Source organism: Dioscorea cayenensis, chromosome 15 (assembly GCF_009730915.1).
Source record: "Dioscorea cayenensis subsp. rotundata cultivar TDr96_F1 chromosome 15, TDr96_F1_v2_PseudoChromosome.rev07_lg8_w22 25.fasta, whole genome shotgun sequence".
Classification (NCBI taxonomy): Eukaryota; Viridiplantae; Streptophyta; class Magnoliopsida; order Dioscoreales; family Dioscoreaceae; genus Dioscorea; species Dioscorea cayenensis.
Genome location: NC_052485.1, coordinates 3,282,632 through 3,307,552, shown reverse-complemented (window position 1 = coordinate 3,307,552; position 24,921 = coordinate 3,282,632). Strand labels below are relative to the sequence as shown.

Sequence of the window (24,921 nt, the reverse complement as noted above, 5' to 3'; positions counted from 1 at the left end):
TAATACATGTCCATTCAATTGCTCAAAGTAATCTCATCCATTACAACAAAGACAATTCTTCTTTTTTTCAAGGAATGTAAACAACTCACTTTCTATTCTTTTCTTTTGGCACCTGTATACCTAGTGTGCTCAACCTCTCAGAAGACAGTATTCATTCAAAAAAAGCTTTTGAGACAATGGTATTAAACTCAAGGAGAAGATCAAAGATCGCTGATCATAAGCTAATCCTTCAAGCATCTTCATCCCCAGACCTAAACTTAAATTCCTGATATTTCAAGCACTGAACTGTACAACAAATTATATATCTTTTTCTTATGATATCGATAATGCATATCAATTCAACCGCAATCCAATATATTTGAATAAGGCAGTATTTTTTACTCGTTTATTTACTTCGGACAGATGTGGATAATTCCCCCCCCACACACACACAAAACCCAAACCCAATAAAGCAGAGTTCATTCAAAACAAGGGTTTTCAAGAAGGATATAAATGATAACAGATTATATTGCTGTGACATCTTCATTTTATTTATTTATATATTCTGCAGAAATGTAAATAAGCCACGAATTTTTCTTTTTTTCTTTTTGGCATTGGATACCTCAAGCACCCAATCTCTGATAAGACAACATTCATTCAAACAAGGATTTTGAGCCATCCGAATTATACTAATGAATGAAATCAATGATAAATGTTCATAAGCCAAGGATTTTCAGCAATACCAAACCTCAGACCTCTGCTCAAATTCCAACAATTTCAAGCACTAAAATCCATTAATTATATCACCTATCCCATGATGTCAATAAACATATCCACGCAATTGCTTAAACTCAAAGCAATTTCATCAATTTCAACATAACACAGTTAATACGAGCAATGGTTTCAAGCTGAAAGACAAGCACATAATCAAACAGTTTATGAGCATACTGAGAAACATCAGGCACGGAAAGTACCGATCTTGCGATCAAGCTCGTCCTTTTTGGCACCAACAACGCGGCTCACCTCCTTCCCACCCTTCACAAACACGAACGTCGGCATCGCCTCCACATGCCACTGCTGCGACACATCCTGCGCATCAGATCAAAATCTCATCAAATTCATCCCCAAAACAAGCAAACAAACACCAATAGAAAACCCCAAGATAAACAAGTACTTGGAGTTCATCAACATCGATCTTGACGAAAACCACGTCGGTGAATTTCGACGCCATTGACTTGAAAGCCGGCTCGATGAAGCGGCAAGGCCCACACCAAGATGCAGAGAAATCGATCACCATCTGATTGAAAAACCATTGAAAGATCACAGGATGAAAAATTTCGCCATTGATTAGAAGAAGATAAAGAATACCAGCTTGTTGGAGTCTTTGTGGGCTTGCCACTGGGCATCCCAGCTAGCTTTGGAGTGAAGGGCGAGGACAAGGGAGTCGTCGGCGCCGGAGGCGGTGGCCGCGTAGGCATTGGAGGAGAAGAAGGATCCCATTATCGTTGAAAACGTCGCACTTCGCTAACAATGGATGGGCACAACACAAGTGTTTTTCTTTTTTAATAATTTTTTTAAAAATAAAAAATAAAAAAAGTGGAGATATTTGCACTATAACCCATTAATTTCAACTATTTAACTATGTTTTTTTTTAATTTTTTTAAAATTTAAAAGGGAATAAAAGCAACAACTACTCCTGTGACATTTTCCTTCTCTCCAGGATTTTAGAGATTTATTAATATAGTATTTGGTTAGATGTAGTTAAAAATCCCATAAATTTTCAATTACAGTGTAGTTATAAATGCTAGAGTTGAAAATGGAGGAGGGTCAATTTAGTATTTGGTTGACTGTAATTGAAAACGCTAAATTTCAAAATTTTATGTTTGTTTGGAATGATTTGTAAATCTAGATATTGAAAATGTGTTTGATAACTTTGATTGAATGTATTTTAAGATATAAATACTCTTTGATGAGGTTGCCTCTTAGGTCATTATTAAATTTTTATATAGATTAATGACCATATTAGAATAAATATTAAGATAAGTTTAACATTTAATTACAAGTACATATCTTTAAAATAAATAAATAAATAAAATTACACGGTACATTTTTTAAATATATTTTATATTTCAAACTTAATTTTACCTTTTTTTAGATCTTTTCGTTCTTAAATTATCTCGATTGCTTTATCTTTTCAATATTTTCACATATATTTTTATTTACTTTTATTATTATTATGATGATGTAAATCTTATCTCTTTATAATTTCTTCATATATCATTCATATGATTTTACAATATATTTTTAAACATAAATAATATTAGAATGAAAATACATTAGAAATTAGAACCCTTTTACGTGTTTTTTAATCATTCAGTCTCACGTGATATCACGTGTGAGACTCTCTATTAAATTACAAATATAGGAGATTTAATTACACCTGATTTGGTTGTACTTACAAATCTAACAAAATCCATTTACACTACATTTGTAACTACTTTGAAATTCTCAAGCTCAGTCAAATAAACACTATATTTTAAAAAATTTTGTAATCCAATTACATATAGTTTTACATCCGGCCAAAACAAACACACCTTTAAGTGAATTTGATTCTTGAAATATCTTCTGGGCATATATATAATAGAACTCTAATCGATCATGTGACGTTTAGCTAAGATAATAAATTTTTAGAGGGTTATTAAGTTACTTTAACTGGTATATTACCATATTTCTTTATCTTTGATATTCTTTGTTAGGCAGCGTTTGCTGTTTTTGTAAAAAAAGCAAAAACTCATAAAATATATATAGTTTATTAAACCATAAGGCATCCACCCTAATTAAGTTTTGGTCAAGATCCATTATTGCATTGTTACAATTTTTTTATATGATTTATTTTCTCTTTATTTTCAATCTATCTCTTTATTTATTCATTGATTATTGTTTTCAATCAATGTCGAGGATGTGCCATTTTTTGCTTGTCGCTCTATGGAATTGAGCTTTCAATAAAAACATGACAATTTTTATTGTATTTACATAATAAAATGTATAACGCTTATCCACTACCTAGATTTTTTAGGCTACAAATAATTTAGGAGCATCAAAATTGTCTTTTTAAAACACCAATCAAACATCTCAAAATTATTATTTTTTATAAAATTAAATTTGAAAAATGATCCGATCAACTCGGTTTCACGGTAATTATAATAGAACTGAGATATGACTCATCCTCACCTATTAGATTAGATTGCCTCAATTTAGTAATTTATAAAATAAGGAGTAACAATAGTTTAATATAATTATCAATCTATTAATATATTATATAATAAATAAATAAAATAAAATTTATAAACCATAGACCCAAGTCTTAGTTCCGTAGTACCATGGAACCGAGTCAACTGGATTATTTTTCTAAATTATTTATTTATTTATTTTAATTAAAATAAAAATATTTTTTAGCTTTTAAAAGGAGGTTAACTTTTTTTTTGACAAAGTCGACAATCGACAAAGCAAAGGACAAATGGCTACGTAGGTGCACCAATTACGGTTAATTGAATGACCTCATGAGGATAATCCCCCGCTATGCAACCATGGATGGGAGAACGAGAGGTAATCCTCACACAGAACTGAGTCAACTGGATTATTTTTCTAAATTATTTATTTTTTTTTAATTAAATTAAAAATATTTTTTAGCTTTTAAAAGGAGGTTATCTTTTTTTTTTTTGACAAAATTGACAAAACAAAGGACAAATGGCTACGTAGGTGCATCAATTACGGTTAATTGAATGACCTCATGAGGATAATCCCCCGCTATGCAACCCTGGATGGGAGAACGAGAGGTAATCCTCACACAGAACTCCCACATAGGACCCTAAATATGAATTGTAAGCTGAGAGATTCGAACTCGAGATCTTTTATTTACAACCATGGATAGTTACCATCAGGCTAGCCCAAAGTTTTTAAAAGAGGTTAACTTTTCCTGTCCAAAATTACTCGGTAAAATCTACAAATATCATTTTAATTAAAAATTAAATTAAATTAAATATTTAGAAAAATTTGGAAAACCCCACTAAAAATATTTTTAAATAATTATAACTTTATTAAAAATTATATATATTTATATATATATATATTTTTAAATTATATAAGAAAAAGACAAAATGTGTCTAACCCCACTAAGTTGATTCCTCAACCATGGGCCATGACCCAACCCCCAACGCGGCGCACCTGAAAGTTTGGCTCAGAATGTCATTTACTGGGAAAGGAAGTGAGTCATCCACCACTAACTGATATGAAAACCCATGCCTAATTTGCACATCCCACTCAACCCCAGTCACATGGCTTGCACGTGGTCCATCTATTTAATATCCATGTTTATTCCCTTCTTCTAATCATGAGTTATCCATTGGGACTCGTTTCAAGAATATTTTTTTTTTTAAATTATAAAAATTACATAATTTACTTGAAAATGAAATTATTTAAAAATAATGTTTTAAAATAAATCTATCTAATTAAAAAAATCATAGTTTAACGGTACCAATTACACTGCATAAAGTGTTAATGTGAAATTTAACAAGCTTAAATTTAAATCCGGCTAGATACAGTGATAATTATTATGATTTCTAATTGTGGTTATGTGTTGATAATTTAAATTCATTGATAAATATGATAATTTTATATGATGTTCTCAGTATATATAGCATAAATTTATATTATTTATAGAAATAAATTTTTAATAATTTAATAACTATTTTTTAATAACTTTTTAAAAATAATATATAATTATATTATTGTTAATTATAATAGATATATCTTTTCAATTTCACTCCATGATATATATAGTTGGTTGAAAGACTTATTTTCTAAAGTGTATGGAGTTACATTAATCATTATTAAAGAGATATGTTTAACTTATACATATATATTAATGTATATTATTATAAATTTTTTGAAAAAATGAGATTAAAAAATCACATAATTAATAATTATCTATAAAAAATTTGTTTATACTTAAATATTTTATTTCTAGAATTCTAAATGACAGTATATGAGATAAATGATTAATTTTCTGATTATATGTACGATCCTCATAAATAATTTATCTATTTTATAAAAAATAAAAAAAATACATGAGTATACACAAGTCTAATAAATTTTAATTAATTTTTTTTAGAGTTAAAACGTTTTATTGGTTAAATAAATAATCAAAACAAATAAAAATTAATAAGAGAAAAAAAGTTTTTTTTTTTAAAAAAAAATAAAAAATAAATAAATAACAATGGATAAAAATCACGTTAATTATTTACCAGATTCGTTCGTGGGGCCCACTGGCTTTCATTATTGGAACTCTCAAAGCCTCTCTCGCAAAGGGCCCAAAAACCAACGAACATTCTAAAAACCCATTTGCTTTTCAGGTTCAAAGCTCGTCTTCTTCGTCTTCTCTCGAGCTTCTCCGATGTCCTCCGCTCCGATGCCGTCCTTCAAGAGCTCCATGGGGAGCAAGGGCAGCAACCTCCTCTGCAACGACCCTGCTTATCTCTGCTCCAACGATGAGCGCGCCATCGCTCTCCGTTCCTCCTGGATCAATCGCCTTCACCTTCAACTTCCGTTTGATCGCGCTCTTGCACCTTCACGACGATCGTCTTCGACTGCGGCAGCGCCGCACTCGCCCTGCACCACCACCGGCTCCGGCTTCGGCCACAAGCGCACCATATCCACTGATGAGTCTCGGACTACAACCTCCATCCCCGATCTTAACTCCACCTTTGTTCGCCGTTACTTCAATATATTTTCCAGAAATCCTCCCCCGCCACCGCCGCCACCGCCGCCTTCGGTTGCTGCGGCGGAGGATCGGCTTCAGGGCGGCGAGTGCCGTGTCACGGGGTTTGGACCGTTCCAGGTCAGGACCCGGAAGACGTTCCTGCAAAGCGTTGACGTTCCGAGAGTGGGAGATCACGTACAGAACGGAGGATTTCCGTTTTTCAGAGTATCGGCGGCAGCGGGGGGAGGAGATGAGAAATCGAAGCTCAGATCCATGGCTGCCGAGGAGGATCCGGATCCTACTAGTAGATCGTTCTTGCAACCGAGGAGTGCGCGATTGTCGCCCTTTTTTCAGTTTCCCCTTCCCCCGCCCCCTGCCCAGAAGACCATTGACAAGGGTAAAAGGATTTTGAGCCCCGATCGTGCTTGTTCTTCTTCCTATAATCAGGGCTGCTTGAGGCCTGTGTGCATTGAAAATGGCCGCCCTCCTGTGCCTTTGCCCTATCTTCTCTCAAGAGATTCGGTGAACGAACAACGGCTTCTTGTGGATCCATGGCGTGCGAGCACCTCTGCTCAACGTCCAGTGAGGACCAAAGGTGAGACTTGATGTTTCAAGTTATTGGTTTTGATGGTTATGAGTGATGGAGTTCATGAATCTTTCATTGTGGGTTTGCAGGTGGACTTTATCATGAGACTTTTGATGACACTGCCCAGTGCTGGCCTCACGCTGTAAGACTCTTATCATTTGCTTGGTTTCTACTGATCTTTATGTGCCATTTGGATGTGGTTTTCTGAATCTCTTATGAGACATTTGACTGCTATGTAGTTCGTTTCTTTGTATTTCGTTTATGATAATCTTTGGTGTGTGCCACATGCTATGTTTATCGTACGAGAAGATTCATTCCAGTTTGAGACAGTCTTCTCATGGGATATTGAATGCAAGTTATTTGATCGAAACACGTTTACTATTTATTACTTGTGGTTCATCTACAAGAACGAGTATATAGAAGTAGCAATCAGACATGATAAGTGTGAGTTTTTTGGTTTTTCCGTTTTCAGGCAAAGAGACAGAGATTATCAATGGACTAAATAGTAAATACAACCCGTACTTGATTTTGATTGAAGTTAGTTTAGCCTTGAACTTTTTCTTCTAGGGAGGGAACATAACATCTTTTTATTTAGTAGTTGAATGTTAATCCAGCAGCTGGTTTGATTGTTTTGTCATGTATCCATTAATTGTTGATATTTGTTGCTGGAAACTTGTTGCTTGCCATGGTCACTCTTTTGTTATGCACCTTTGTGTTGTACAGAAACAGAATTCACACGTTTTGCATCATAATTCTCTACAACTGCATTCTGAAAGGCAAAATCCTGTTGTCCTCCATGAGCCAGAGGAACCTTTTCTCATATTGGAACATGGGAAGATTTAATAAAAGAACCACTGTTTCATCAGTCCTTCCTCCCACTGCTTTTGCTGGCAATCTTGGCAGGAAGAGACATTCAAACACAGATGATTTTGTCCCCTCAAAGAGCAGGAAGCTACGCATTGAAAATTAGTGGTTTCTGAAAGATGTTCTCTGCGGAAGGAACTGAAGAAGATATGCAGAGTGGCTGGTTGCTTAATGGGTGCCAAGTTGGTTATCATGCATATTGATAAAGACCAAGCCATCCAGTAACTTTTGAAGTTTCTGACCAGGTAAAGAACCTTCATCAGTCTAGTTCTGTGTCATAATGACAATGAAACTGTCAAGACACATGAGCAGTCTAACAAAAGCCGACTGTCCTCTTTTTATCTGTTTCTTTTTAGTTCTGTACATAGAGTGGTTAGTGGGTGGCCATTTTCCTGACGATTGAGCTTGAAAAGTCCATCTTGTACCTCTTAATATCTGTGATGACTGGAAGGCAGATCTGTCTTTCATTGTCCACATCTAGTTGTACTAAAATATTAACATGCAACGTTTTATGTGTTTTATATACATGAGAATGCTTTCTTCTAGCCCACGTTTCTTGATTCTAGCTGCAAACTGTTTAATTAAATATGTTTTTTAGAGTTTTATACTGGTTTCTTAGACTTACTAGTTATTGTCCCCCTGAAAATTGGTTTACAAATGTGTAGTAGGTTTGATACCATTCCCTGTCGTGGTATCCCAAAGAATGGCCTCTCTTTATCTTTATCTTGTAAATGTGATTTGCACTGTCAATCACCCTTACCTTTACAATTATTAACTGTCTGTGTTGATGCCCCCACTATAGTTTAGACTTGAAAGATGATTTTTGTGAACAGTGAATTTTAACTGCATGTCTGCTTTTATGAGTGATTGAAGAACTTTGGTTTGTCGTCTTGTCATTTTAATTTCAAATAATCAATCCATAATGTCTTGTTTCTGAACCTTATGGATGCTGTTCTCTGTTGCACACTCGAGCTTGTGCACCAAAGGTGGGAAGGTGTTGTAAAATAATAGATTCATGTGCAATGTGCTGTGACACTTCTGATGCAGGTACGCAACTGATCACATGTGAATCTCACAGAAATTATTTAGGGCCAATTTCTGGACTGAAATAGCACAATTGTCTTTGATAAAGTGCACACAGTAAGTGGAGGGAGTATCATGTGATCTACACTTCTTGAATAAGCAAAACACATTATCATCTGTTCTTGAGTTTAGGGATGACTTTGACCGAAATTGCTGCAATAAGAAACATGTATCAATGGGGTGCAAATTGAAGCTTCAATGAGTTTGCTGTCATTACCACTTAAGTCTACAGTCTTGTTATATGAAGCAAAGGTTCATGATCTCATAAGGAACGCCGCAACATGAGACCAGAAAAACATCATCAGGTATGTACCATTTCAGTAACTAATACTCTCATATCTCTTAATTTATAAAATTATGTACATACATATTAAGTTATCCATCTAGAAGAACAGTTATCTTGGTTGAAGATATTGCAAGCTATCTGGATTTTTAGTCAAATTGTTTAGTGTTTACCCAAACAAAAGTGCTATTTCAAGTTGCTTATAGAATATCATCTCCCAATTACATCTCTTTTATTCAGTTTTTGTTATAAAATGTCATTATCACTCACTTGTGATTGTGGTACTGCTACATAGGGATTTTACATGACATTCTTCAATGAAATGAGTGATGATTGACTCTTTGTCTAGGCACTAACATCCAACTACTGCTGAGACTGTGCTTTGTCCAGTAGAAGAACGCTCTTCAGTCTTCAAGGACATGGCTTACTTTGATGGTGTTTGTTTGGTAATTTGGTATGACTGATCTTGACGCTTCTTCTAGATACTATTATCCAACTACTGCTGGGATTGTGATGTGTCCATTGGAAGAACAGTGTAAAGGACATGACTATATTCTTGATGCTTGTTTGGTCTGGGCCAGAATCCAAAGGTATGTTTGTTTTGCTTCAGATAAGGTATCCAGATATTTAAATTTAGGATTTCAAACTAAATCAATGTTTGTGTACTAGCAATAATATATTATAGGGTAATAATAGGGTCCATCACAAATGATAGAAGTATCATTTTGGGTGAATTAAATAAGTGATTTTGAGTTTAAATTTTGTAAATATATAATCAGCTATTTTTTGAGAGCGTGATTCACTTTTTATAAAGCTTTCAGAATCTCACCTTTCAAAAATATATAGGATGTAATATGGAGTTCCAATATTTTGATTTTTTTTTTTTGTCTATAGAGTTTGTAATTAATTAACTAAATTTATTTAGTAAAGAAATTGGGCTTTAGGGAGTGTTGTTTTTCTAAAAGAGATGGGATTTAGCTTATTAAAATTAATATTCTAAAAGTTTATTTAAAATGTTTTACAACAAATTTAAATAGAAATATAGTTACTAAATTTTTATATTGTAGAAGGGATCAATTTTGATTAGAATGGTTATGTTATTTTTAGTGTGTATAAACCCAAGCCACCCTTATTGACATCATGTTATATTTCCTAAAATTTTAATTTTGAGATGAGTTCACTTCTTTCACCATAAACAAAGACCTAAACATGAATTTCATAAACATTGAATTCTTATTTCTCCAATCATATGTTAAAACTTTTAAAATATAAAATTTCTAAATCATGAAATTATATATATATATATCCAAACATTACAATGTATAGAAGAGGAGGAGCTCCATCAAACAAAGAACTTTATCATTATTAGTCCATCAATTCACACTTCAATTCATTTTGAAATATCTCCTTAAAAACAAAGGTTGATCATCCAATAAAATCCTTCTTTTTAAAAATTAAAGAGAAATAATGAGGCTAAGATTAGCCAAACATACAAATTCAAACTAGCTTTCCAAGCCTATAAATTTTCTTTAAAACAAACCACAAAATTAGTAAACTCATATCTTCATCCTTAATCTCCACTACAGATTTAAAAAGAAAGCTAAGTTTTTTGGCCGACATGCATGAATTACCCCATGCCTTCATGTCCCAAAAAACAAAATAAATAAATAAAAAGAAGCTCCAATAATTCATTCATTAATGCTTTCATATTTCATTGTCTTTCACTGTCTTTTTGTTTTAGAAACAACCTCACACTTGCTTGTCAATGTTTTGTTCTTCTTCTTACTATTATTATAATAATAATTTATGAATACTAATAATACATTTTTTCAAAGAAGAGCTTTGACCCGTTTCTCATATACATTGCCCTTAACGTTACATACTCTATATATGTATATAAATGCTGTCTTATCTTATTAGCAAGGAAGAGTCTTGGGTTTATTCAAAGATACTTCACTTTATGCCGTTATGAATCTAATAATAATAATAATAAATTTAATTTGATCATATGAGTTTGTTATTTAGCGCATGTGGAACTAATGAATCATAAAAATTAGGCACATATGATATCAAAATATATTATTATTATTTTTAATGAGAATAGTGATATACTTGGCTTATGTTGCCATGATTCTTTCCAAAGTCAATATGCATGTTTTATAGTAAAACTTTTATTATTTTAGTATAATTTATGAGATGATCACAAAGAAAATAAAATAAAATAAAATAAAGTGTACAAAAGTCTAGTAATGAACTCTGTAACAAATAAGCGGGGATTAAAATTAATTTTATAGTGAAGTTTGTCGTTATGCATGTATCATTAGCTCAAATTATATATCTATTAATATTAATATTATTATTATTATTTTGATAATGTGTATAAGCCACGCCACAACGTATTTTATTTATATTTCAACCATGTATTGGGAGAAATTTGAATTTTTGATATATAATATAAGAGTCAAATATTTTAACAACCTAGCTTTTTACAATAATAATAATTACATATTTATTAAGTAATAGATGAAAAATATGCAATCTTTCTCTATGTGAACATTTAGCATTTTATTATATATTTAACTTTTATATAATTTGTTTTGTATTTCCTTTATATTATTATATATACTTTTACAGTAAAGATATTTGAGATGAGAGATTTTTTTTTTATTTTTTATTTTTTAAAAGAGGATAACACACCACTAATATGATTTGAATTATCAACTTTTAAGTAAAGATTTATATCTTTTTAAAAGACAGACAGACAACAAGCACACGAATAGGATTTGAATTATTAATTTTTAATTATGAAGCGGAATGAAATGAGTAGTAAAAAAAAAGTTAATGATTTAAATTTCTATTTGTGCTTTATCCATGAATCTCATTTCTCAATAATGATAATAATAATAATTTGTAAATTAAAAAAATATATTTTTTCAAGATACCTAAAAAAAAAATATTTCAACTATTAAAATTTAGTGGACCCACCCAGTGAGAAATGGTTTAAGTTTGAATATGTGTGAAAGCTTGATATGAATTTGATGTTGTTTTCCAAGATATGAATTTTCTTGTTTGTTCTCATATGGAACTTCTCATTCATTAGATGCCAATATTGGATTTGATTTTTAGGTGTAAGTCCATTGAATGTCTTATCTAATTCACATGGAATGATTGGCCTTTCTTTGTCTTTGCCTTATTTCTGTTTTTCTCTTGCATATGCACTTTAAAAGGAGACATTTATTGTTTCCTGCAAAAATAAAAATAAAAAATCATCTCTTACATAATAATTTTAAATGAGGGTTTTATTGTTCCTATATATATATATGATATTTAATTTGGTTAGTTATGTCAGTGTTGCACTTAAGTACAATATTAAATTACATTGAAATAAAGATCTAAGTGAAGCAACATTGGTGTCTCAATTTTTAATATTTTGATTAATTTGATTGCCAAACCAAGGTAAGAGCCTTTGAATCATTAGATTATATTGAATGTTTTAAAAAAGAAAATCTGTAAATTAAAAGAAAAATGAAGTTCTAAATTTGGACCTTAAAGCATATTTTTATTTATAATTAAAGGAGATTTTTATATAGTATCAACAATAAATAATAAAAGAAAGAATATGGTTATATTTTTAAAATAGTGAATTATTCAAAAATCTTAACAATATGAAAAGTAACGAAAGAATAAAAATTTTAAAAACATTGATACACCACTCACATATTTTTAGAGAAATATCGGTAAAAATAACACAGAATTAAAAACGATTTTTAAAGATAAGCATATCTTAATAACGACAAATGACCTGATATTCGAATAATTACTAAATTTTAGTAGATCCAAATTGTATTTCACTTTAATCATTTAAGGTTAAATAAAGTTCAAATGAAAGCAATTTGAAGTTCTTTGTCCCCTTTTTTTAAAAAAATTACAAAATTTTAATTGTTTTACTCCATTGTCCTCACTCTTATAAAGACACAAACATATATATATATATATATATATATATATAATGAATATCGTCATTTTAATTGGTATAGTACTTTCATAAAATGTATGATTAAGAGAAGTATTACTTTTCTTGAAAACAATTCAAACTTTTCTATAAATCTTAGGATTGTAAAATCATCATGATATATTAAACCTAAGAATTAGTTTTATTAAAATTTAGCTCCAGTCCAATCCACCAAGATGTTAATTATTGTTTGTGAGAAAATTCTCCAACATCTCCTTGTCTATGATATCAAATCCAACAAATTGTGAAGTTTGAAATGCCAGCCATTTTTGACACATAAGTGCCTCACAATTCAATGCGTGGGTATGACAAATAAATATTTATATTACTTATTATTTATAAAGATGAATAAATGTTGGTCCATTAACTAAAACTTCAACTAAGCGAATGTTGGTTGCGAATGATGGTTTAATCTATTAGCATCAAGTTCCTTACATAGGATATGTTCAATTGTTCATATCCAGCCGAAAACTTTAGTTCAGATAGGGTGAAGAGTGAAAACAGAAATATGTTGAGAGATTAACTCCAAATGTTATGCACACCCATGACTCATAACTTATTCAAATTTTATTAAAAAATAAAATAAAACTTCAACTAAAAATTTTGAGTTTATTAGTATATAACTTTTGGGCCAAAAAAATAGTTCCTCGTTTATCCTGTAGAATTGATGTATATAGAAAACTTTGCTAAATTTATATTATCTACATTTTATTCATTTCATTACATAATTTATATTTTGGAACATGTTCTCTATTGTAGCTATTTGTACAAATTCAAACATTGCATAAAGATTCACATTCATGAAACATAAACAATTATTTTTCAAATTAAAGAAAAGGATATAATTAATAAACTAAAATACGCTATAGACTCAAATTTTTGTTTAAAATAAAGTTAAAGTACAAAACTTAAATTAAAAGAACAAATGTATACAAACTTGAGTCAACAATCACTGGAAAATTAATGACCTATCGCAAACACTTCCTATTTCATTTATTGTGTTTTATCTATTTAAAATCTATTGTTTCCATTCAGTTTTTTTCTATAAATTGAATAAATCATAACTTCATTAAAAATTTATAATTTCAAATTAGTATAAAAAAATATGTAATATGTATATATAGAAGACAGTTGATACACGAGTGTGCTATATAGTCTAGTATTGGTAAAACAAGTATAACCATATTAAACCGGGACAATAGTGACATCAAAGAAACGAATGCTGAGTGTAAATATTTAAGATGGTTCAGTATCGGAGATAGCTCATCATTCATCAAAGTCAAGAAATGATTAGATATTTTAAACGAGTTCGGTATTGAAAACAGCTCATTAGAAACCAAAAGGAGTTAGATATTTTAAACAGGTTCGGTATTGCGGATCGATCATCCGAGTCAAGTGAGGCAACAAAAAAGTTGAAACTTTGTTTAATTGTGGTATGGAGTTCCTTACCTTGCATTTTCTCACTTTATTATTATTATTATTATTATTATTATTAAGTTGGAAATTGTGACAAAATAGTTGCGTGGATGAATGCTACACCAAGGCTATGGTTTTTTTTTGGAAGTATTCCCTCACTCCCCATTTCTATAATAACCACACACAGCACTTCTTATAGTGACAAGAAGATCAGAAAACAAAGAAACTGAAAAACTAGAAGAAAAAAAAAACATGGAGAACAAAGAAAATGGTGATGTTCTTGATCCAAAACAATCTCAAGTAAAATATACAGGATGGAAAGCCATGCCTTATGTTATAGGTATGTATACATGTGTGTATATATATATATATATATCATATTATGTTTCATTTGTTTTCGATGTTTTTCATATTGATTTGAATACAAACAATGCCGAGCAGGAAACGAGGCATTTGAGAAGCTAGGAACTATCGGCACACTATCAAACCTCTTGGTTTATTTGACAACCATTTATCATTTCAAGAGTGTTTCGGCAGCTTTAATTCTTAATGTCTTTTCCGGCACGACGAACTTGGCTCCTGTTTTAGGCGCTTTTATTTGCGATACTTATTTAGGTCGCTTTACCATTTTGGGAATCGCTTCAATTGCTTCACTCATTGTAAGAATACATATTTTGTCACTTATTTTTATTGTTTTTAGTTGGCGGTTATGTCATACTTTAGTCATTTTGCTTGTCATAATTAAATTAAACTACTACAATAATAATAATAAAAAATTAACCAATTAAATATAGATGACGATACTAATATTAGTATCACCGCAGGGGATGACAATACTAACACTTACAGCCGGAATCAAGAACTTCCACCCCCGGCAATGCACACAAGGCCAACCATGCGAAAGCGCTGTATTATCACAACTAGCAATACTATTCTCTGGCTTCACCTTTTTGGTAATCGGGGCCGGTGGCATTCGGCCTTGCAACCTCGCCTTCGGGGCCGATCAATTCGACCCGAAGACCGAGTCCGGCAAGCGAGGCATAAACAGTTTCTTCAATTGGTACTACTTCACTTTCACAATTGCAGTGATGATATCTTCAACAGTAATTATTTACATACAAAGTGAAATCAGTTGGACACTTGGGTTGGCAATTCCTGCTGTGCTCATGTTCACATCAGTTTGTTTCTTTTTTATGGGATCAAGAATTTATGTTAAGGTTAGACCTGAAGGAAGTCCTTTTACAAGCGTTGCACAAGTTTTGGTTGCTTCTTTTAAGAAAAGAAAATTGGTGGTACCTTTTGACCCTTCTTCTCTCTTCAATCCTCCTCATAAAAGTCTTCTCAACTCCAAACTACCTCACAGTGATCAGTTCAGGTATGTTTCTTATTTTTTTTATTATTATTATTTTTTGAATAATTTATTTCATCTAGTATGGAAAGCACTATAGTTTCTTAAGTTATTAATGAGTTTTTTTATAAAATTTTTAAACTAACCTTTGGTTCAATATATATTGTACCACGGCTAGTGGTTGTTGTCCTTTCCCCCGTATGTGTGGGGGGAGTCTGTGGTTTTTGTACTCTCGGTTATTTTATTGAAGTGGTTTATCCACCTTTTCAAAAAAATATATATATATATATATATATACATGAGTATCGATCATTTAGGAATGTCTCTATATTGCGAATCTACTGACGTCCTTCACACCGGTTCTCTCTTTACACACCTATTTTTTTTTTTCACTCTATAAAATTTCACAAATGATGTTTGCATTATATAAGCATATAGAATGGCAATTAGAAATATATAAACAAATATCAATTTTTTTTTTATATAGAGGCATGGAAGCTAAAGATCATTTAATTTATTATTATTTATTTAAAAAAAATTGCAACTTTATGAAATTTTACGACAAATTTAAATTATTTCTCCAAGGGTTTAATAGAAATGGTAGAAGTTTGGATTGTTTAAATGAATAGTTTTAAATTCTCAAAGTGATTTTGAATTTGTATCCTAATTTTAAAAAATTATTTATGTATGATAGAAAAAAGAACTAGTTTAGAACCGTAATTTTTAAAAGAAATCAGTGGCTAAAAATTATTTTAAAAAAGTTTAAATTATAGGTTCATATTGTATGAATAATTATTAAATAATAAAGAGAATAATACTAATTTATTAATAGTTTAATTCATTAATCTATCTTTTAACATTTAAGGAATGTTAGAGATGAAGACAATAAAACTTTTATTTAACAAAAATTATATATAAATTTTCATGCACATCTTCAAGCATGACTTAGATCACAATGCATTATTAGAAACTTATTATTAATTAAATACATTTAGATCCTTAAAAAAATACAAAAATGTTTCTTTGAGAGTTGGTAAACCATTAACATCAAATGGAAGTGACTTGTAACCTTTATATTTATAATAAAGTGCCAAAAGATTGTTCAACTTTTATTCAAAGATTCTAATTCCAACTTATCTTTCTATGTTTGAAAGCAATCATTATTGATCTCTTAAAAATATGTCATTTTTAAAGTTCTACTTTATTATGAGTAACTTAGCACAATCTTTTACAAATAAGATAAACCATATACTTTATTAAACATAAAATAATAAAAAAAATATTAAAGTTTACAAGCTATAAATATATCTCTTTAAATATTGATAAAAATATTAATGATTGATGCCAAACTTTTTTGTTGGAAAAAAAAAGTGGGGTCCATGTTGCTCTGTATTCACATATTTGTCCAAGCACATTTGCATGGCTGGAACTTTGATTGACAACTTCTTCACCATCTCTTTTTCCAATATCTTTTTATTATATATATATATATATTTTTTTTTTATTTATTTATTTATTTACTAAGAAAATCCATTCTAGATTCAAAGCTTAGGGTCCTTCAAACAACCATTTGAATGGAAGTCATTTATTTTAGTGTGACCAAGACATTTGTTTATCAAACACCATCATGATTAATTTATCATGATATCAAAAATTAATAATTAATTTGTCATGATCTATAGCATAATTGAATTTTTTTGTTTTCAAACTAAATTTACTTTTTTATTTTTTTAATGTGAAAGTCAAGTATCATAGCGGCGGTTAGACTACGATTTATTTATTTTTATATGGAAGTCAAACGCCAAAGTGGCTAAGCTAGGAGATAATGACATGTTCATAAATATTATACAATGATTGATTTATTCATTTTTTCAGTTTTTTAATTGTTAATAAATAAAAGTGAAATTAAGCTTTTGTTATGAGTTTAAAACTAATAATAAAATTATATATAAAACTAATATTATTTGTTGAAATTAAGCTTTTGTTATGAGTTTAAACAGATAAAACTTAATCTGACGGCTATAATCATCATGAACAGTTTCAAAACATATTCTTCTATATTCATGAATAGTAAAAATTGGTAAGTACCTATATAAACAAACATATGTTAGATGATGATCTAACGGCTATTATTAAACATCTCTAAAAAACAATAATCTAAGGACATATTTAGATTATCTTTTCTATAGTACTAGCATATATCAAGAAAGCTTATTAGAAACATAATAATAAGTGTTTTTTTGAATATTTTCTATGATCAGATTCTTCGACAAGGCTGCAATTATAATTTCTACCGATGAAATAAAAGCCAATGGCACATCATCGAATCCATGGAAACTATGCACATTACAACAAGTCGAAGAAGTGAAATGCATAGCAAGAATAATCCCGGTATGGTCTACCGGCATAATCTACTACACTGCAGTAGTGCAACAATCAACCTATGTTGTCTACCAAGCAATGCAATCAGACCGGCATTTCTTCGGCAAGAACTTCGAAATTCCAGCTGCATCTTTCTCCGTATTCACAATGTTCGCCGTAACGATATGGATACCGATATATGACCGTCTCATCATCCCTTGTTTCCGAAGAATCACCAGCCAAGAAGGCGGCATCACGTTACTGCAAAGAATGGGAGTAGGCCTGATACTCGGTATCACGGCAATGCTTGTATCAGGATTAGTAGAACAAATGCGACGAAGCCACACAAGTATTGATCATGCATTGCCGAGAACATCGAATGGATACATTATCAGTTCGATGTCGTCGTTTTGGTTGATACCTCAATTGGTGATTTTAGGATTGTCTGAGGCATTCAATGCAATTGGGCAAATTGAGTTTTACTATAAACAATTTCCTGAGAACATGAGGAGTGTTGCAGGATCATTGTTTTTCTTGAGCATGGCATTGTCTAATTACTTGAGTGGCTTCATTATTTTGATGGTTCACAGGATGACTGGAAAAAGGAAATGGTGAGAATTGGTTGTCTGGTGATCTTAACAGAGGGAAGCTTGATTATTTTTACTTCTTGATTGCTGTTCTTGGGGTGGTTAATTTCATGGTTTTTATTGTTTGTGCTAAGTGGTATAGGTACAAAGGGTTTGAAGATGTTCAAAGTGAAGTTGAACTGAAGGATGAGAAAAATCATGGTTCTGTAGTTTGAAAAGTTTTTATTAGTATGTAATACCAATAATAAAACAAGTTATATATGTATGTATTTTAGTATGTTTGTTTATATATCACAGGCATGTATAATGTTTATTTATGTTCTGTTTAGACAAAGAAGGAGAAGGGAATGGAGAAATCTTTTTTTAATACACAAGAAAATGTGATTTTATTGAAGGTGCTTTCTAATAATAATTATTTATTTTCCAAGAGGGTATGGATGAAAAAAATTGTAAATTCATCTTTATAATATCATATATAAATATTATTGACTATATATATGTTGGGACTTGGGCTCCATTTCATAGAGTGGCTAATTAAGTCACAAAAAGAAAAATTAATTGTGAAATTAGTGTAGTCTAGCCTTGTCCATTCTTTTCCAACAATATGTAATTATTTTATTTCATTTTTCTATTTATAGGTATTATTCTTATTTTTGTTTTTATAGATTTCTAGAAATGATATGGGGTTGTGGCCCATCTCATATAAATAATAATAATAATAAATCAAACACATTAAGATTATTATTTGAGGAGGTCCCGTTTAAAAATCGGCCCACAATTAATTAAGTCGGTAAACAAAAATTTAATTATGGTTGTTTAATTATGAAATTCAAATAGTTTATACTGATTGTGAGATTCAGTATAGTGAGAAAGGTGATGCGACCGGAAACCCGGGGAACGCGTGACGTGTGAGGGAAGCAGGCCAATCGCCGACCCACGTGCCCTCACCTCGCGTGGGGACAGGAGGTTCGATCTCGGGTCCTCCCGAAAATGAGCGCCCTCACTGCAAGGGACCCAATCTGCAATTGACCCAAAAGTTCGGGTGAGATTCGTATAGTTGATATTGCCTGTTCTACTCCTACAATATCTAATTATTTTAAGTTTTTTTTATATGTTTTATTTCTATTTTTATTTTGATAAAATTCTAAATATCATGCGTATATATATATAGAGTAAAAGAGATATAAAAAAAAAAATTAATCAAAGGCCTTTTGGTACTGTATCTCTTATGTAGAGTATTCATTTGCTGGAGAATCTCAAATCAAAATATATTAAATATTACTATATAGTAAAATTAGATTTTTAAATATTGCTATATGGTGAAATTAGATTTTTTTTTTTATTATTATTACTTAAATGCCTTGATTATTATTGATTCCAATTAAATATAACCTTCATATTTACAAGCTTAGTTGGGGTTGATACAACAGCATTAAAATCAATATGATTTGACAAAAGCAAGCAACCTAAGATGTGATTTGGACCATTTGGTGGTGTCATGTGGAACATTGAGTGAAAGCAAGGCCATGAATTTATTGAGATTTGCACCATTGAAAGCATTTGAATAATACTATCGAATTATGACTTATTATGATGAAACATTGATTGGTGGTACTTAAAAACTCAAAACCCTTGGAATCATAAGCTCATTAGTGCCTTAACAAAACCAACAAAATATCTTGCTCTAAAAATATTATAATAGCTATATATATATATATATACTCATCTTAAGTGGAGTATAAATCACTCTTTTTTATTTTATATTTAATTAATTAATTATGGACCCTCTGATATTTCTATCATGACAAAACAGCCATGAATATTTTCATATTGTTTTGCATGACTCTAATTTTCTTTTGAGTTCCCTACAGTTTAATATTACATGTAAACATTAATTATATTTTTTTGCCTTTCTTTTGCTTTTAAAAAGAGGTACGTGCCTTAATGAAAGCAAATAAATTTAATAAAAATAAAATCATTTTAACATATTATTTTTTAGATTTTAAAAGTTTTAACGACAGTTTTAATATTTATGCAAAGTTCAAATGTGACTGTTAATACCAAATGGATAGAATATTACCTATGTATATACACTTACCTTAGTGTAAATAATTTTTTATTATTTTATATTTAATTAATTAAAAACTATATGTAAAAAAAATATATGGGATACTGATGTGATTCATGTAAATACAATGAAGAAGACAATAAATCCTATGTAATTATGGACCCGATTTAAAACCCCTCACACTTATGGATTGTAGGGGTTGTCATAAACAAATGATCATTTAACTATCATTTTTTTTAGAGTCTTGTCTTATTTTCTCAGTTTCTTATCCTATTAATATAGCGTATACCTAATCATATTTGATGGTTTTACGAGACTCTAATTTCTGTATACCGTATATTTTTTTTTCAATTCATGTACTTTTTTTTGTAATCGGAAATTGTTATCTTTCTTTTGAATGTGGGTGGTTTATGAAATGTTTTTCAAATAATTAAACAAATAGTACATAATAGGGCACGCGTGAAGTATTATATAAGTTTACATTGAGAATAAACGGAGCAACAAAGAGCAAAAGAGATGTCCAATGTTTTGGTACGTTATTGCATGTCACTCTCATAATTTTTTATGAGGCTTAAAAGAAGGGAAGAGTTTCTCAAGTGGAAGCAATGTAAATTAAGAAAGTGAAGATAAGGTCAACATCACTCAAGTTATGTGTGAAACTAGTTTTTATTAAATTTTTTGATAAAATTTTAATATATTGAAAAAATGTTGGTAATTACATTGGTTGATTATATTGATGTGGTTATAACTCTCAAATTTTTTTTTGAATTAAAAATGATATTGCTAATTTTTTAAAATAATACAAAATAGTCATTAAACTAAATTGATAGTTTTTTTTAATAAACCAAAACAAATTCCAATTTTCACACTTTAAATGGCTAAGATGTATTGTTACTTTAATCATTTAGAAGAAGAACCTTAGTAAAACACATTATTAATATTATGTAAAAAAAAGAAAAGAAAAAAGGATATGCTAGGTTAGTGGGTTGAATCGGTTGATCACCATGATTAAAAGAGCACTAATGATATACGCTTCTTCTGATTTTTTTTTCTTTTAATTTTATCATTCATTAAAATATTAATCATAAAAAAAAGTTGAGTTTTATTTGTTGTGTTGCATCTGTTCTAAAATGAATTATAAATATTATGTAAAAAAAAAAACTGGGTTAGTGGATTGATCACGCAATTAAGTGGATTGATCACCATAATTAAAAAAATAGCAATAATTATATCTACTTCTTCTGATTTTTTTTTTTAATTTTATCATGCATTAAAATATAAATCATATAAAAAAAAAAAGTTAAGTTCTGTTTGTTGTGTTGCATTTGTTCTTAAGAATAAAAAGATGCTGAATAAAAATTTGATCACCATAAAACTCTATGATATTTAAAACATAATTTAATTGTAATGAAGCACTAAATTATTTTATAAATATTTTTTTCCCCTTATTAAAGTATCTTGAAATTTTTATTCACTTAAATATCTTTATTTACTGTATTAAGTGATTATTACTCACAAAAATGTCAAAAACAAAACATTAAGTATTTGAAATACAAATTGTTTATATTTAATGATTTTTAATTCATACACCTACCAACCCACACATAAAATATTTATAATTATTAATAATTATTAATTTTTATTGATACACACACACACATTCACACACTGCGTGTTATATACTCAAGTTAGATGTACATCTGTTTGGTTTGGGATAGCAACCATTGTCCCAACCATTGTGGGGGAAAAGTCAAAAAGTGTTGTACATCTTTTATGAAAAAGAAAAGTTAAATGATTTAAATAAACATATTGAATAATTTTTTTATAAAAATTTATTAATATTAAGGGACAAATTACGTGAAAAAAATATAATATAAAAATTAATTAAACAAAAATTAATTATATCAAATAAAATTTTTCTATAACCCAATATTCTAAAAAAATTCTTTTAAACCCATATGTTTTCCTGTCGATCCTAAGTTTTTATGATTTTCGGGATTTTTTTTAAGAAAGTGGATAAAGCTATATGTAAAGGACTTGCACACCATCAGAAATTAATCGTTAGACTCATGCGTACTTACCTAGCGGAAACAAGGATTTGAGCTGTAAATTGTTTTTCATTGTCAAAAAGTCTAATATGGTATTACTATGTCCGGTGCATTTTAAACTTTGAACAATCAAAATTTTCATGAGACATCATTCGTACTTAAGCTAGAACTACTAGTATGAAGTACCTTTGTGTTTCCTTGAAAATCCTCCGCATTAATAACTCTTATTCAATCTCCAAAGAGAGTTAATATTCAGTATTTTTTCCTTGCATATCCTCCAAAAATTTCTAGTTATTAAATTATATTTAGATATATACTTATATAAATCAGCTCTATTAGGCTACATAGTTATTTGATTAATAAAATAACAGAAAAAGTTACAAAAAATTAAACTATTATTTACGCCACCTGATATTTATTCATTTTGTAAAAAAAAACACACACATATATATACATACAAGCAAATCACTCAAAAGCAGTACCCTAAATCCTGATACATATTTTTGAAAAATGTAAACGCCTAACCTTTTGCATATAATTTAATCATAATACCCTCATATATTCTAACAATGGTAAAATAATATATACTTTGTTGGACTCATATATATATAATACGGGTAAGCCATAGATCAAATCCTTAATCTTTGATTTGTGAGGGGAATCAAACACTAACTTTTATATTTTAAAGTTAATTTTATGTTGACTTGATCAAATCTCAAAGAAAATATGATTTTTATGAAGATATATATTTTCTATTTTTTGCATGTGTATACATGCAATTTTGCTCTTTCTCTCCTTCTATGAATATATGTAGTTAGTAAAAGGATAGTTGCAAAATTTAACGAGAGAAATTAAAATTTTATTTCTACATTAAGGAAATTCACACTAACACTTCAACTTCACCTTTTTGGCTTTTTCCCAAATTAGTCATGCCTTATAAATAACATTTTCATTTGTAAGGAAAGATTCAGTATCTTTCCTTTTAGTATCTTTTACCCTTGTTACATAGACATATATATATATATATATATAGTTTGACATCACACATTCCTATTGTAGGTAATCGCTTGCATTTGTTTTTATTAATAGGACCTACTACAATGCCTTTTCTAGTTCATTTTTTAGGAGAAATATAAAACCAGTGTTTGGATAAGGAATGAGGAGGAGATCTTTACATTCTTTGTTTGTGTTCTCTCTAAAAAAAAATATTTAATTAAAAGATGGTAACCCTACTTATTTTATGAAGAAAAACAATAGTTAAAAAAAAAAAAAAAACTTTTTGGGATATTTATTTATTTTCCCACAAAAAATCCTTTGAATGGGACAAATAATTCATATTATTTTATATTATCTTAAATGAATTATGGTTTGTTGCTTATATCAACAAATCAATATTTAATTCTTTTATCCGGAAAATCTGATCAATATAATAAGGGGGAAAAATACTTATAATTGTATTTATTTTTTTATAATAGAATAAGATTAATTTAAAATTGTATAATTTCTTTTTATGTGGTTTTTATGAATTAAATAAAAAAAAATTCATTCTATTTTAAATAAAAATACGGTGATTAAGTAATTCATGCCAAAATTATTTAAAAGTTGTTTCACAGACCAAGTTCTTACTTAAAAAATGTAATAAAAACTATTACAATTATCTTAATTCAACTTTTAACTCAGTAATTAATGTATAATTAATCGTTTATTCGAGATCTTAGCATCCCTAAAACCTCAAATGAAAACCAATAATTATTTTAAAATTGAGGCTATATATACACATAAATATAGAAAACTATCTCTGATCTTATTTATATGTCTTTTTATAAAAGTCTATTTTAATTTTTTTATGTCCACTTAAAAAATCTATCTAGCATTTAATATTACAGATTTATTTTTAATATAAATTTACACTTTCAAATATTCTTTTAGAAAACATAAAACATTATATTAAAAAATAGAATAAAAATATAATTAAAATAAATAGAAAATAATATAAATTTTACCAAATTTTTAAATAAAAATAATTTTGAAAAGCTGATTTATTTTTTATAAATTTAAAATTATTAATGAATTTTAATCAAATTTTTATATCTATGAATTATCTAAAGTGGACGTATAATCATTGATTGAATTACATAGTTAATATATGCATTATGATTATGATACATAATAGTGCTGTAATAAATCTCTAATTAAGTTCAGATCGTGACCGGTGACCCTACAACTGAACCTTTTTTCTCATGCGGTTTCCAAAGTCCACGTGTCGATAAATTAGGCTTCGGATTCAAAAATCCATTCCAAATTCACAAAACCCAAGAGGACCCACTTCTCTTTTTTTATCATTTCCTTTTCTAATTTATTTATTTATTTTCAAATACTTCCTTATTATCTTCCATATTAACAATAACAAACAAACCCCAAACTTTATATAACAACATAATTTTTTCTTAATTAAAAAAATTCATATTTTTCATTGTAACATACTGCAATCCTTTTATATTTTTGGAAGATACCGGATCTGATTTAAT

General features: G+C 29.4%; 3 protein-coding genes across 3 annotated transcripts; 2 read left to right on the top strand and 1 right to left on the bottom strand.

Moving 5' to 3' along the window:
• Positions 1–709: 709 nt before the first annotated feature.
• On the bottom strand, positions 710–1,525 carry LOC120277509 (thioredoxin H2-2). The gene is made up of 3 exons (XM_039284373.1): positions 1,348–1,525; positions 1,154–1,276; positions 710–1,068 (listed from the first exon to the last, which is right to left on the bottom strand). Exons 1-3 carry the CDS (start codon positions 1,477–1,479, stop codon positions 937–939), a joined length of 387 nt encoding a protein of 128 aa, XP_039140307.1. The 5' UTR covers positions 1,480–1,525; the 3' UTR covers positions 710–936.
• Positions 1,526–5,355: 3,830 nt separating this feature from the next.
• LOC120277956 lies at positions 5,356–7,732 on the top strand. The gene is made up of 3 exons (XM_039284836.1): positions 5,356–6,332; positions 6,413–6,465; positions 7,047–7,732. Exons 1-3 carry the CDS (start codon positions 5,432–5,434, stop codon positions 7,164–7,166), a joined length of 1,074 nt encoding a protein of 357 aa, XP_039140770.1. The 5' UTR covers positions 5,356–5,431; the 3' UTR covers positions 7,167–7,732.
• A 6,430-nt stretch (positions 7,733–14,162) lies between these two features.
• Positions 14,163–18,594, top strand: LOC120276707 (protein NRT1/ PTR FAMILY 2.10-like). The gene is given in 5 exon segments (XM_039283387.1): positions 14,163–14,321; positions 14,423–14,640; positions 14,806–15,356; positions 17,591–18,290; positions 18,292–18,594. Coding segments are annotated over 5 exon segments (1,758 nt in total). The 5' UTR covers positions 14,163–14,233; the 3' UTR covers positions 18,493–18,594.
• The last annotated feature ends 6,327 nt before the right edge of the window (positions 18,595–24,921 follow it).